General features: G+C 40.5%; 1 protein-coding gene across 3 annotated transcripts in view; it reads right to left on the reverse strand.

Annotated features, from left to right (window-relative positions):
* The window catches only part of PPP1R12A (protein phosphatase 1 regulatory subunit 12A), a 122,125-nt gene that overhangs the window by 42,437 nt on the left and 64,392 nt on the right, over positions 1-15,296 (reverse strand). For all 3 annotated transcript variants that reach the window (XM_056845730.1, XM_056845729.1, XM_056845728.1), the window contains exons 4-8: positions 11,545-11,704; positions 10,287-10,431; positions 5,374-5,448; positions 4,086-4,174; positions 3,718-3,875 (exon numbers count right to left, since the gene is read on the reverse strand). In XM_056845730.1, coding sequence (XP_056701708.1) covers positions 3,718-3,875; positions 4,086-4,174; positions 5,374-5,448; positions 10,287-10,431; positions 11,545-11,704 — 627 coding nt within the window. The remainder of the gene's footprint in view (positions 1-3,717; positions 3,876-4,085; positions 4,175-5,373; positions 5,449-10,286; positions 10,432-11,544; positions 11,705-15,296) is intronic.

Raw genomic sequence — 15,296 nt, forward strand, 5'->3', positions numbered from 1 at the left:
CCCACACACCCCCAGTGACCCCCACTCCATGCCCAGAAGATGGCCAAGATGCCCTCCCTCTCAGGATCTGCCTAAGGTCATAGAATCAACATTGTTGACAGACGGCCATCTAGCCTTTGCTTAAAAACCTGGGAATGGCGCCACAGGTCTCAGCTGTAAAGCAGAGCTAATCAGAAGGCTGCTCCTGTAAAAAGCACACAGGATCACTGTGGGGCTTGCAATTATTTATTTATTTTATTCGACTTTTATCCTGTACTTTCCCTACCGGAACAGGGCTCAGGGTGGCTCACATCCAACATATATCCACATAGTCCAATTTGAGTCAACAACATAACAATATAAGAAAATAATAAAAAATCAATAGTAGTCTAAAAAGTTAAGCAATTTAAAACCAGAAAAATCTAAAATCCAGATAGCTCAAATAACGCCTTCCCTATCAGTAGTAGTAGTGGACATTCAGGTGGGAAAACAGACAGCCATAAATAAGAAGTAGACCAAAGATGGAACCACGATGGAGTAGGGAGGCCAGCTTATGGTGGAATCATCACTGCCCTCAACCATAGGCCTGGCGGAATACCTCCATCTTACAGGTCCTGCGGAATTGAGTGAAGTCCCGCAGGGCCCTGGTCTCATTTGACAGACGGTTCCACCAGGCCGGAACCAGAGCCAAAAAAGCTCTGGCCCTGGCAGAGGACAAACGGATACTTCTTGAGCCGGGGATCACTAATACATTGTTCTTTGATGAACGTAAAGCTCTTTGAGGGGTGTACCAGAAGAGGCAGTTCCGCAGATACGAAACCTGATCTGGTATTCTACTTGAAGCTGGCAGAGCACCAGCTGGATATGTGCTCTCCATGGGGAGCCTGGTGATGACCATTGTATGGATCACCCTAACTAGGTCAGGGAAGGACAGGTGTAGGACACCAGCTGTTTAACCTGGTGAAGATGGAAGAATGCCATTTTAGCTATTTTCGTGACCTGGGCCTCATTACAGTGAGTGCTGGTGTTAATTGCACCTTGTCAAGAGCTGGGAACCGCTGCCCTATCTCCGACCCCAACCCAGCCACAGGCCCTCCGTCTTCAATGGATAAAGTCTCAGCCGACTTTGTTTCAGCCACTTCACCATGGCCTCCAGAAACCTGGCCAGAGTACCTGGGATGGTATCTAGTCTACCATCCATCAACAGATATAGCTGGGTGTCATCTGCATACTGATGACAACCCAGCCCGAAAATTCGGACAAGCTGGGTGAGGGGGTGCATGTAGATGTTAAACAACATTGGGGAGAGAATCACCTCCACGTACCCAAGGGTGTCATGGCAAAACTCTCTCCCCTAGCGCCACCTTCTGTCTCCGATCTCAGAGATGGGAGAGCAGCCACTGAAGAGTTGTCCCACATACTCAAATACTGGCGAGGTGGTGGGTCAAGAGATCATAGTTGACCATGTCGAACCCTGCTATGAGTTCTAATAGTAGCAGCACTAATAGTGAACAACAGTGCTGACCTGCCTCGATCCAGCTGCCTGCGGAGATCGTTTGTGACGGTGACCAGAGCCATCTCCTTCCCATGATCAGGCCAGAAGCCGGACTGAAATGGGTCCAGGGCCGATGTGTCCTCCCAAAAAGCTTGGAGCTGCTCTGCTACCACTCTCTCAACTACCTTACCCAGGAATGACAAGTTGGATGCTGGCCAGCAGTTGGCAGGATCATTAGGATCCAACGATGGTCTTATTAAGAGTGGTCTCCCCGTAAGAGCTTGGTATTCATCCAGTGTTTGGAGCCCTACCATCCTACTTCCCCCATTTAACTTATCCACAACTACGAAGGCCTTTAATGTTATTGCTTCTGAACATCTTTCCGTTGGAAATCCTTTGGGGCAGATTTAAGAACATCCCTATCTGCAATCGGACTTGCCCATGTTTGCAGAATCTACCAGAGACAATGACTCACGTGCTGCTCCATTGTGTCTCCAACCTTTTGGAGTTCTTTAAGTGAACAAGCATCGACAACGGTGACAATATACATTATATACTTGGACTTTTGACAAATTACCTCACCAAAGACTCCTGAGTAAACTTATCAGTCATAGAATAAGAGGACGCGTTCTCTTACAGATTAAAAATTGGTTAAATGACAGCAAGCAAAGAGTAGGAATAAATGGACAGTTCTCACAATGGAGGAAAATAAGCAGTGGGATCCCACAAGGATTGGTATTTGGGCAGGTGCTATTTGTTCATAAATGATCTGGAACTGAGTGTGAACAGTGCAGTGGCCAAGTTTGCAGATGACACAAAATTAATCAGGATGGGGAAAACCAAAGATGACTGTAAAGAGCTCCAGGAGGATCTTCACAAATTGAGTAAGTGGGCGACAATGTGGCAAATGCAGTCCAGTGTTGCGAACTGTAAGGTGATTGTTCCAACTCTATGTTAGGAGTTATTAGGAAAGGGACTAAAATAAAATGGCCGAGATCATAATGTCCCTAGGGTACAGCCTCACTTGGCATACTGTGTGCAGTTCTGGTCACTGTATCTCAAAAAGGACATCATAGAGCTGGAAAAAAGTACAGAAGGAGGCAACCAAGATGATAGGGGGTTGGAGCACTTTCCCTATGAGGAAAGGCAGAAGGTCTAGGGCTTTTCAGTTTAGAAAAGAAATGATTAAGGGAGGACATGATAGAGGTTTGTAAAATTACGCACAAGGTACAGAGGGCTGACAAAAAGAACTTTTTCTCCCTTTCCTAAAATACTAGAACTAAAGGGCATCTAATGAAACTGATGGCCAGTAGATTCAGGACAGATATAAGGAAATACTTCTTTACACAACTAATGATTAAAATTTGGAATTCGCTGCCAGAGGATATAGCCATGGCCACAGCCACAGACAGCTTTAAAAGGGGATTGGATAGGTTAATGGAGGATAGTTCTATCAGTGGCTACTAGCCATAGTGACCAAAGGGAACCTACATGTTCAGAGGCAGTCAACCTCAGAATCCCAGTGCCAGGAGGCAACATCAGGGGAATGGTCTCGGCCTCTATGCCCTGTTGTTGGCCTTCCAGAGGGACTAGTTGGCCATTGTGTGAGACAGGATGCTGGACTAGATGGCCCACTGGTCTCATCTAGCAGGATTGCTCTTATGTTTGTATATTCTATACACTATAAACATAAAAAATGGCAGATTTGTATTTATCCTAAAGGTGTGCAGTATGTTGTACAACAACACACAAGGGAAACATTACACCATTCCCCCAAGCTCCTTGGGGAAAGGGTAGGACAAAAACATAATATGTAGATGGATTGTAGGATGGACCTTTCTCCTGACCAAGTCTGGACCCAAGGCAGGTAACAATAAAACACAAGAAAACCTTATAAAATCACAAAACTAAAAACATTAATAGGCAAAATAAATAAAATACATATTAAAATACAAAGTATAAAAACATCCTGGGCAAATATTCCCAGCAGGCCAGACGCAGGCTGAGCCAAATGCTCTACAGAATCATTCAGTTATACACCCTTGCTGAAAAGCTAGGAGGGTAAAGCTCCTGACATCCTAGGGTGGGCTGTTCCACAGACATTCATCTGCCTCTGAAAAAGTCCATGCCCAGCTGTTACAGAGCATGCCTAGACTAAACAGGACAACTAACACGCTCTGCTAGGAACAGTGATGATAAATTTAAAATCTAATTGTTAAAGCAAAGCACTTGCTCCGTGTTACCTGTTTCTGCTTCAGATTCAGAGTCTTCCTCCTCATCCTCTTCACTGGAGCAACTGGACTCATCTTTCTTTCCTTCTTCCTCTTCATCCGCTTTTTCTTGTTCTAAAGATTCAATGTTAGATGCATTCTTGTCTTGTTCAATGATCAAAGTCTCTTTACTGAAAGAAAACACATATTGTTTATATTTCACTAGCTTCAGAACAAATTGGACATCAGGAAGGTTGTGACAGCAGCAACCAATGTGAGATCAGATGTTCCTATGAGTGATAACTAATTGGCTCCTTCCTAACCTCTTCTATCATTTTCTAATTCGACTGCTTCCTACCTTGAAAAAATAATTGTTCCTAACTCAAGTTCATTTTACTTACTTTTTAAATGGCTTTTGAGTCTGATTATTGTCCATGTTGGCTGTAGATTCGATTAGCGGTGATTTCTTCTCCTTTTTTTCACTATGAAGCTTTAGAAGATACAAAAAGCTTTAATTATAATTCTACACAGAATTATAATATACACAGAAAAATCTTCTAAATTACCAAAGTAGCAATATTCTAGAAAAATATTCACCATTCAAAAGATTGTCAATTACCTTTGCTATTCCAAAAGACTATGCAATAAACCATCCTTTTATCATTTCAGCTTTGATAACACTTTCAACAGATGGCCAAATAGAAATCATTTCAATTTTAAGAATTTCTAATGAATCTGAACTGCAACACCGATAATCAAAACACTCAGATCGTCTGATACAGTAGGTATCATATAAAAATCCTTTTCAGGATTTCCAATATACTAAGCTTTATTCAGCATCAAAATGAAATCAGCACAGGCATACAGACACTGGGTTACATCAAGCAATTAATCACAAGGCAATAGTGTTCTTCCTGTTTTCCCATCCTCTAAGCAGCCATTTCAGACACCTGGGAAGTTGATTTCCAGGATCATGGGACCAACATGAGGCAGTAGCCATGTGCATCAGTGGGCTGCAGTGAGGAAGAAGGGGGGGGATCACCCTTTCTGCCAGAGGCAAGAGGAAGAGATTTCACCTTCTTCCTTACTGCAGTGTACCAACACTTTGACTACCACTCTACGTGGGCCCCACAACCTCAGGAATCAACTTTACTGGCACTGGAAACAGCTGCTAGGGAGAAGGAAAAACAGAAAAGATCCATTATCCTTGCATGCATCAGCGAATCATTGGATCCAACCCATCATTAGTGTCTGGGTATGATAGGGAACAGGAAACATACAACATGCTCAGAAAACTCATGCTTTTGTTAAAACACCGATGGGGTAAAAGATTCACAATAAGAAATATTTGAAAATTCACAGACATCTCTTCTCTTTCTTTACAGTCAGTGACATTCATCTCTAGTATACAAATTACGAATACAGAGAGGTGGGGTCAACGAGCTAATAAGAATGGGATCACAGCTCAGTGGCACAGCACATGCTTTCAATGATAAAGGTTTTATCACAAACATCTCCTGTAATAGAATCTCAGGAAGCAGGACTGGGAAGGACCTCTGTCTAAACCCTGAAGAGGTAATGCCAGACCATAGATGATATTGGGCAAAATAAGCCAGTGGTCTGACTCAGAGTAGACAGTTTCTTATGTTCAAACTTGTATGGTTTTCCTGCAAGGCTAAAGGAGCTTACCATATTTTGTTTCTTTTGCAGTTCTTCTAAATATCCTAAAATGTCTTCATCTGCTACATCAAATGCTGTTTGACCCTGCAGGAGAATAAGCAATTTACTGTATATGAGATAAATTAAACTCATTTTGGATTACAATATCATTTAACCTGGTCACATAAACATATACAATAATTCTGCCAAGGCCCTGATCTGGATAGCCCAGGCTAGCCCGATCTCACAAGCTAGGCAGGGTCAACCCTGGCAAGTATTTGGATGGGAGACCTCCAAGGAATATCTGGGTCATGACGCAGTCGCAGGCAATGGCAAACCACCTCTTAACACCTCTTGCCTTGAAAACCCTACCAGGGGCCGCCATAAGCCATATTGTAAACCTAGGTAATTTGAATTATTCTGCAGGTATTCAGGTAACCAATGGTCTCACTATACAAGGATGTTTTTTTAAGTCACTGAACAGCAGGATCACAGGTAATGTTTTTTATAAATGAGCCCAAGATGCTGTCAGCTTCAAATTTTCACACCTTCAGCAAGCATAAAAACTCTTGGTAAAATACAGTGGTTTTGAAACTGACTGAGTGAACTGGACTCCTTAATTTAGTTCTGTGCAGATGATTCTGCATTAATCTGGAAGAGAGGAGATGGAAGTTTCTTAATGTCATTGCTTATTGTTTAGAAAGTCAGAGAGTTCAAACCACAAAGAGTTTGGTCACAGTGCATAATTTAATCATCGTGCACTGTGACCAAACTCTTCGTGGCTTGAGCTTCATGTTTAGAGTTTATGTTTAATATTATGAAGAGGGAAAGATGTTACAGTGTATGATTCAATGCTGAGATGTATGCTGGATGCCAACGTCTACCTACTTCTCTCATATGCATAAATAATGAAAGAAATTTGTCATACATATTTGAATTTACATGTATCTTTAAGCCACAGGCCTTTCTTTTTTGCCTCACTCACCCAACACCCTTCTTGCTAGCATACTACTTTAACCAAGATTGTTTGTTTTAAAATGAAAACAATGTATCACTATAGTGTAAATATACAAATATACAATGTATTTGAATAATTTCCAAAATATTTCTAAATCTTATTTCTAATAAGAGGATTTTTATATGAATCTACATCAGCTTTACACTGGGACCATGTTTTTTGTCAACCATTCAACAGAAAAAGAAACAGTGTGCCTCTTCCATGCTCACTAATTTCACGTAGTAATGTTTTAGCTCTAATCAGGATTACAATTTTCCTCTATGCTTTCCCTCAGCATTATTTCTAATATTCCCAGTACTAATGCTAGGCAAAAGGGTGTTTGCAACCAATTATTTTCACTACTACATCTACAATTTTGTTCTGCTATGGTTCAGTTTTCTGATCTCTACCTTATATGCAGTTTGGGGTGGATCTAAACAATAATGAGAAGAAAAACTGCAACTAGTGTAATCCCACAAGTATCTATGTAAAGGTTCACACATTGTCAAAATCTGTAATTTCTACAGTAGTTCTAATACTTCCAACTGTACAAGAGGCTGCTCAACCATTTATGCACACAGATCAATGTCTTTGGATTTGCTTTGTGACATTTTAGGGATATATCTAAAATAGTTCCTTCACCAAGCAGGGTAATTCCTCATGTGGAAGGTCACCTTTGGATCACTCACCACATCTCCAGGATACATCTGAAATACTGTCTATTTCACTACCATTAATACTGGTTGCAGCAGTTCTCTTATACAGCATCATTTCTTTCTTTTTTCAATTAACTGACCTCTGTGAATTCATCCAATTTCTTTATCTAAATGTATTATTGTATACAGGTTTCCTGATGGGTCCCTTATATTTTTAGCTGGCCTTATCAGGTAGAATTTGGAATCAATTCACATTATGAATCCTCAACCACTCACTTACTGTATCAAATGACCTAAAATTACAAAATAAGCCAATGTGAATCAGTCAGTCACAGAATTTCCATATTAAGGTAAAGGTCCTCTGTGCAAGCCAACACTTGACCCATGGGGTGATGTCACATCTTGACGTTTCCTAGGCAGACTTTGTTTACGGTGTGGTTTGCCAGTGCCTTCCCCAGTCATCTTCCCTTTACCCCCAGCAAGGTGGGTACTCATTTGACCAACCTCGGAAGGATGGAAGGCTGAGTCAACCTTGAGCCGGCTACCTGAAACCAACTTCCGTCGGGATCGAACTCAGGTCATGAGCAGAGCTTTTGACCGCAGTACAGCAGCTTACCACTCTGCACCACAGGGCTCTCCATATCTCCATATTGTGTGACTCAAACACAACACTGCCCAATAGAGAGACCATTGAAGGAGTTGTCAAGTGCTGAGTACCTAACAATGTAATACAATGCAGGGTTACTCCGGAATAATCCCACTGTAATCAACGGGCTTCTTCTGGAGTAATTCCCCCCACACACACATCACATGCAAGCAGCTTTTGAACTGAAAGAGAATTTCAATAACATTTCATTGTAAAACATGGAGATGAGCTGTTTACAATAAGTGCATGCAATTCCTTGGCAGCACTTTGTAGTTCTTTGGGGCCCAGGCATTATAGAACCAAAACAACTTTTTAAATATAATTGTTTTAGTCTTCTCAGAATGGTTTTAGATTGCTTGGAAAGCTCTAAACGGAAGTGTTAAAGTAATATTTTAGTCAAAAGATAGGGAGGCATTCTTGTCTCTGTGATAACTGCAATGAGAACATCTAAACTCTTCACAGCCAATCAACCAAAATCCTTTTCAAAGTAAAGCTGCATAAACTATTTAAAATGTGGCTCTTTTCTGAAAACTGACTGAGCAGCAGCTTGAAAAGTACCATGTGGTACGGTGAATGAATGAACTGACAGCAGATTTGCAGGATGATTAGGAAGCTTGAATAAATAAAGGGGAGGAGAATCCATATTATGCTTTTGTGAATGAAAACTGACTTAAAGCCTTCTTACAAAACATGTCACCCAAATCCATTTAAAATTAACTCCAACTGATGACCTTAGTTAATATGCTTTTCTTAAGCCACTTGTCCTCTAAATGTTTCCCTGTAACCTCCCTTGCTGCTTCATAAAACTGGGAAGAAAGGTATATAATTTTGTATTTTAAAAGTTAAACAATTAATCAAGAGAAGAAAACCGGAGTAATGCAGACACTTCCTAATGTCCTGTTTAAAAGTGTAAATGTGTATATGTTTGTTTATGAGAAAGTATTAAAATACTGTTGACCATTTATGAGTAAATGTTTCAAAATCAAGAAAGCATATGCACTGGATAGTCTTTGCAAGCAGACGACACCAGTTAATCTAAAGATTTTTTTAAAACTGGGGGACAATATGATCGGGGGGTTGTAAATGGCTGAACTATTTGAGAACATCTAACTATGATCAACAGGTGGCTGACTATATTATATGTTGACATGAGAATATATGATAGTATGATTGCGCTGATCATAAACCAAGGAGGAGTGCTAAGGACCACTTCACAAATGAAGTTTTCCTACATGGATGTGGGGAATAAACAAGAACACCACTATGCATAAAAGACTGCATGTATGTATCCAGCAGTGTGTACATGCTTTGGGAATCTGCTACCACTTACAGCTTGCCAATGCTTGCGTACACACACCAAGTGATACTGACATATGGTGGTGGTTCAAGGCATGAGATGAACCACAGCAGTATTAGGATTAAATATATGATAAAAGGCTGGCTATAATCAGAGAGAAAAGATAACAAAAATACATGCCATTTTTATCCTACCCTTCCTCCAAGGTCCTAAGAGTGACTTACACCCTTCTTACCTTCACAACAATCCTGTGACACACGTTAGGCTAACACTGTCTTAGCCTTTATGGCTGAGTGGGGATTGGAATCTGGGTCTTCCAGATTCAAGTATGAAACTAGCCACATGAACACATTTTCTATCAAATGACTACTTTAAGCAATGAAGAAAAGCAGTATAGAAATATGGCAAATAAGTAAATAAACGGCACGTGTCACAACAGCAAAGTTTAGGCCTTAAGGAGCACTGGCTGCCTTCAAGCAACAGACGGATGAAGACTTGTCAGGGATGCTTTAGGCTGATATTGCTTTGAGCAGGGGGTTGGACTAGATGGTCTATTTGGCCCCTTCCAACTCTATGATTCTATGGTGCAAGTACCCATCCTAAAATTATGAAGGAACACAGTCCTACACAAATCACTGTCTGTAGAAACTCATATACCATATGTCGCCATTTGTGATGTAACGTCCTTGTTTTAGTGAGAACAAACACAGCTGGTTTTGATTTCTCACTATGTATGCAAGTCTGTACATGGTGCTGTCACTGCAGAGTACATTTGTATTCAGAAAGAGAAAATTTTAAATGTAACACTAGTAAAATTTAAAATAAGTAAATATAACATTACAGTACCCAAGAGCTCATCAAACTAAAAAACAAGCTGCTTTAAATCATAGTTTTAATCATAAACAAGTACTTCAGTCAGCAGTAAACCAATAAAGGGTTCAAATAAAAAACTTAGTCTGTAACAAGATAATTGGTTGAACTGTTTACGGCTGCATGAAGCAACTTCTCCTGGGTGAAATTAAAATGTATTTTGTATCATAGCTAGACACAGTTTGAATTCCAAAATCAGCATTATGTTTTTAGGCACCAAGCCTTATGGAGAGCTATAAAAATAAAAAATTCCTAGGTTCCAGCATTAGACACTTGGAAGCCCTGGCAACACGACTAGAATTGTGCCAGCCCTCTTTTGTATACACCTTGGCACATCTACAAGTAACTTAGTGTGCTTAAGAGTTGCAGAAAAAGTCTTCATGTAATAGTGGCATTGCATTAAGGCCATAACCCACACTGCCTTATACTCACTATATATACAACTTTGCACTGTGATAAGGATTATGGAATACCTACCACTTTATTGACAGCCTCCATATCACATAGGTTTTCCACTAATATTCGACATGCTTCTTCTTTACCCCAATGAGCAGCCGCATGAAGTGGTGTCCACCCATCGTAATCTTTAATATTTACATCATAGCCAGCCTGTATTAAAAGCCTGAAGAAAAGGTGATGAATTAGATGATTTTTTAAAAATGACAATTGTTTACTAAACTGCTAATTTTAGATTTGCTTGCATTTCTGGAAGATTGCACAGGAATATGTTTGAGTACTTAATGAGGTTTGAAATTATAGTTCCACTCGCTTCCCATCTTCCAAGGCTGATATTTATATCATTGCAGATTTTAAAAAGAACTGAATGTTTACTATACTTCTGGCAATTTGTTTTCTAGTGAGATTTCGAAGTGCCAGCTAGCATACAGGTCACAGTGGTTTCCGGCATGATGTGATATGCATCACAACCCATTTGTTCTCTGACTCCCTTTTCACATCCAACTCTCAGCAGATAGCATTCACAACTGTAAAAACTTGGGAAACTAAAATACATCTTTTCAGCTGTAATTAGGGGTGAGACATACATTCCTAAATTTCTCATGGTCACATTTTGCAGAATGCAAAATTTTGTCCAAAACAGCACTACTCCCACAGGCAAAAATAACAAGCAAACACTGGGATATTTTCACTCTCTCTTACCAAAAACCTGGTCAAGAAAAGGAGAAGAATGTACTTGAGTTCCCAATACAGCTGCAACTAGCTTCTGAAAGTTACTGCTTATACCAGAATGTCAATTACACTGGGAGCACAATCCACTCCTCTTACCGAGAAAAGGAAGGGATTAAGAAGGCTCTGCGTATCATTATGGTATGCTTTTCATAAAATGGCTGTGGAAGCCACTGAGAAGCAAGCCAAGCCATTCAGTTCTCTTTCTTGTCGCGATAAGGGGGTATCAGGCTCTGTGATCACCCCCAACGTGGCTGCCGTCCTTCTCTTGCCGTAAGAAGTGTTGGAATGCCCTCTGCATAGCGATGTAAGTAAAGTGAATATTTTCTCCTCTGCTTCAGCAAAGATTAAATAATTCTGAATTGGACAGAGAGCTTTTGTTTCACAAAAAGCTTGCCCTTTTTGGCTCAACTCTATTATAATTCTTTTAAACTATACGTGTTACATACAATGTATACTTGTAACGGCTTAATGCATATTGGCTAAAAGATTATCCACACATACACTCATACATATATCTTTAAAAATCCCATTTTGGAACTAAGCTTACTTTAAGACTTCCGTATACCCTTTAGCAGCAGCTACATGAAGTGCTGTACCACCCGATTTTGCATGCCGAACATCATTTATATGACCACTGTTAAGCCACTGCCTTGCATCTCTAAGCATTATCCGTTCTTCTTCTTTCCGAGCTGCCTCTATATCAACCCCTAAAGGGAAAAGCATATTGCATTATAATACTTTATGCAGTTTGTTAACAAAGAAATAAACTAACATTTGAGGAGCATGTTGACTCTCAATTTCTGCCCATTACAGGGGAAGGGTAATGTAATAGACCGGCTCTGTTCTAGATTGAGGAAGGCCAGTAGAACTCCTTATCCTGCCCACTAAACTATTTGGGTATAGAATTCTAGTTTAAAGTACAGAATGTGCAAGACTGAGCACAGTCAACTGTTCAAACCCAAGCATTCTATCCAGTGCAACTCACTGCCACATATGAGCACAGGTTTTAACAACATTTGAGCCAACAGCATGCTGGCACAGAAATACCCAGAAGGCATTCTAGCTGAGCCACTCAAAAGTTCCCCTATTCCGTCTGTATGTTTGAGGCTTAAAGTAGGGCTTGGTAACATTTTAGGCTGAGAGACAGATATAAATCTTATTTTAAAAATAGTGGCTATGCCAGCCTGTGCCATACAACAGAAGGGTGGCACTACCACCTTCCCCCAAGAGGGGCAGGGGTTCAAATTCTCTGCAGGGCTGGATCTTTTTTTCAAAATGCTAGATAGGCGAGGATGTCTGCTGAAGGGCAAGGCTAAAATCACAGGTTGAAGTCACAAGCTGAGGTCAGTTCCTAAAAAACAGACCAGGTGAATGCAACACAGGAAAGAGAAACAAGCAGGTGGCAACAATGGTGAAGTGGAGAAGCCAGAGAAGGGCTTGAAGAACTAGAAGCAAAGCAGGAACGGGTCAGATGTCTTTTCATCTTATTTCCGGTCACTGCACTCTCCTTTCCCTAATCATAAAGGTTCAGAAAACTCTTATTAGTTTTCCCCGGTCCCCAAGGCTATTGCAACGAGTTCAGATTGTGAAACCAAATGATAATATCATGGCACTAGCAGTCTTTTAAAAACAACAACAACACTAGTAGAAAAGAGCAAGAGTCCAGTAGCACCTTAAAGACTAACAAAAATATTTTCTGGCAGGATATGAGCTTTCGTGAGCCACAGAAGAAGTGAGCTGTAGCTCACAAAAGCTCATACCCTGCCAGAAAATATTTTTGTTAGTCTTTAAGGTGCTACTGGACTCTTGCTCTTTTCTACTACTGCAGACAGACTAACACGGCTACCCATTGTGAATTAACAACAACACTGTAATCATCTACTTTTTAGCAAACATCTGGCACAGGAGGTTCATAAGAATCCCTGAACTAGCTGTGTGTGTGTGTTAAGTGTGACCCTATGAATTAATGGCCTCCAAAATGTCTTATCATCAACAGCCCTGCTCAGGTCTTGCAAACTGAGGGCTGTGGATTCCTTGAATAAGTCAGTACATCTCACATTGGGTCATCCTCTTTTCCTGCTGCCTTCAAGTTTTCCTAGCATTATTGTTTTTCCTATTGACTCGTCCTCATAATATGTCCAAAGTACAATAGCCTCAGTTTAATCATTTTAGTGTCTAGGGAGAATTTAGGCTTGATTTGATCTAGAACCCACTGATTTGTCTTTTTGGTAGTCCATGGTATCCATAACTCTCCTCCAACAACACATTTCAAATGAATCAACTTTCTTCCTGTCAGCTTTCTTCATTGTCCAACTTTCACACCCATACATAGTAATAGGGAATACAATGGCATGAATTATCTTGATCTTGGTCCCCAGTGACATATCCTTCCACTTACGGATCTTTTCTAGCTCCTTCATGGCTGTCCTTCCCAGTCACAATCTCCTTCTACTTTTGTCTTCTTGATGTTGAGCTGTAAACCTGCTTTAGCACTTTCTGCTTTGACCTTCACTAATAGTCGTTTCAAGTCTTCACTGAACTAACTACCTTCATCTATAAGAAATCTCCCATTCTTTAGCAAGTTAAAATAGTACATAACTATTACTTATGACCAACCTGCCATGCAGATAAAACCAGATGTGGCAGAACAAGCAGATTTAAAGTAGTGCAGAAGACATTCCCCCCCCCCAAAGGATACAAAAGAGAAGTCAATGGAGAAAGAGACAAAGCAAATTCCAAGACACATTAAGTGAATTCATGCCACAGAAATTGTTTTAGTGAATAAGTATCTCCGTAAATAAATTAATCCATTGTGCATATTTATTTTTTTTCTTTTAAAAGACTGAAAGTTTAAGAACATTAAAGACAAAGTGCTTTCTGCAAATGGTCTACAGAGGGCAATATTGTATCTCTTTAGATAGCTTTTCAGAATGAGTAATCCACACACAGGCTACTTGATCTCTCTCAGATACACTAACAAAAGTTTTTTATTTTTTATCAAAGCAGTTCTTGGAAGAAAATGCAAAGCAATCTGCCACTTTCTTTACAGGTTAATCAGCAAAGAAATGCTTGCACCGAGAGAACATTGAGCACAAGAATGGTGACAGGGAATTTAGTGAAAGTACACTTTGCATAAAAGAAGAACTTTACACAAATGTGCCACTTTTCACCAAAACTTACAAAGAAAACAAGTATTTTCTCAATTACTGCTCAGCCACTCTGGTTCAGAACTCCAGAAACAAACAGCAACTAGGAATTTCAGTTTTGCAACTAATAAAGCAAGGCCAGGACAGAGGTTACCAGGAGAAAAGAGCCCATCAGAGAGAACTCCTGGAACAGCTGAACATTCCTCTTTCCTAAACACTCTAAAGTAGTGCAAAGCACCTGAAACCCCCCTGGCTTTGATGCTTCTCCCTTACCATTGCTTCAGTTAAGACAACAGCATATAGGCTAAGCAACACTCTTACTCAACAGGTTGGAATGACATTTACTTCCCCTCCCAGGCCTCTTTCACCTTTACAAGAATTGTAAAGCAGAAACTAACTAATAGAGAAACTAATAGAGAAACGCATCAGATTCAGCCATGGGGCAGACTAATAATGGGAAAAGGTGCACTTGTTCTGGCTTTCATGAAGCTTTCAAAGACAGATGAGCCTTACCACATGACTGGCAGCCCATTTGTATGGGATGCAGTTATTACTTGCTTTACACCCAATACTATTAGACAAAACTATTAGTGTTTCACATGAGTCTGTCCTTATGATGTACTCATTTCTATAATCTTTATGAAGGGTGGAAGAAGAAGCAACTGCATCTGGTTTATATGGCCCTGTGAGTGCAGCACTAGAACTGAGAGGCCCCATCAGTGCAGAGTCCTCTTGCATTTTCCATCCAGGCTACTGAATGTGTGAGAAACCAAATAGTGGGACTAACACAATGTAGAGGGAAGGAGATGCATATAATAAGGTCTGCAGGGCCAACAGCCAGCAATTGCTGGTAAATCATGCACACACAAAAAAGAATAAAGCAGGACAAGATAGGTGGGCTGGGCAAAATGGACACATTCCAGGGCCTGAATGTATATTTCTCCATGGTCTAACCACTCTATTGCCTCAGGAGTATCTTTGAGGCTCTTCCTCGTTGTTTCTCTCGGGAGCCTACCACCAGGGACTGAACTTGCAAGGAGGCTATAGGTCAGGGAAATAACAAATATTTACCTATTGTATGGAAAGCATTACCAGTTCCACTAACCTAACAATTCCACACAGTGGACTTCCAGTGGGCCATCCCCTGAACAAG

This window comes from Euleptes europaea, chromosome 3 (genome assembly GCF_029931775.1).
Source record: "Euleptes europaea isolate rEulEur1 chromosome 3, rEulEur1.hap1, whole genome shotgun sequence".
Classification (NCBI taxonomy): domain Eukaryota; kingdom Metazoa; phylum Chordata; class Lepidosauria; order Squamata; family Sphaerodactylidae; genus Euleptes; species Euleptes europaea.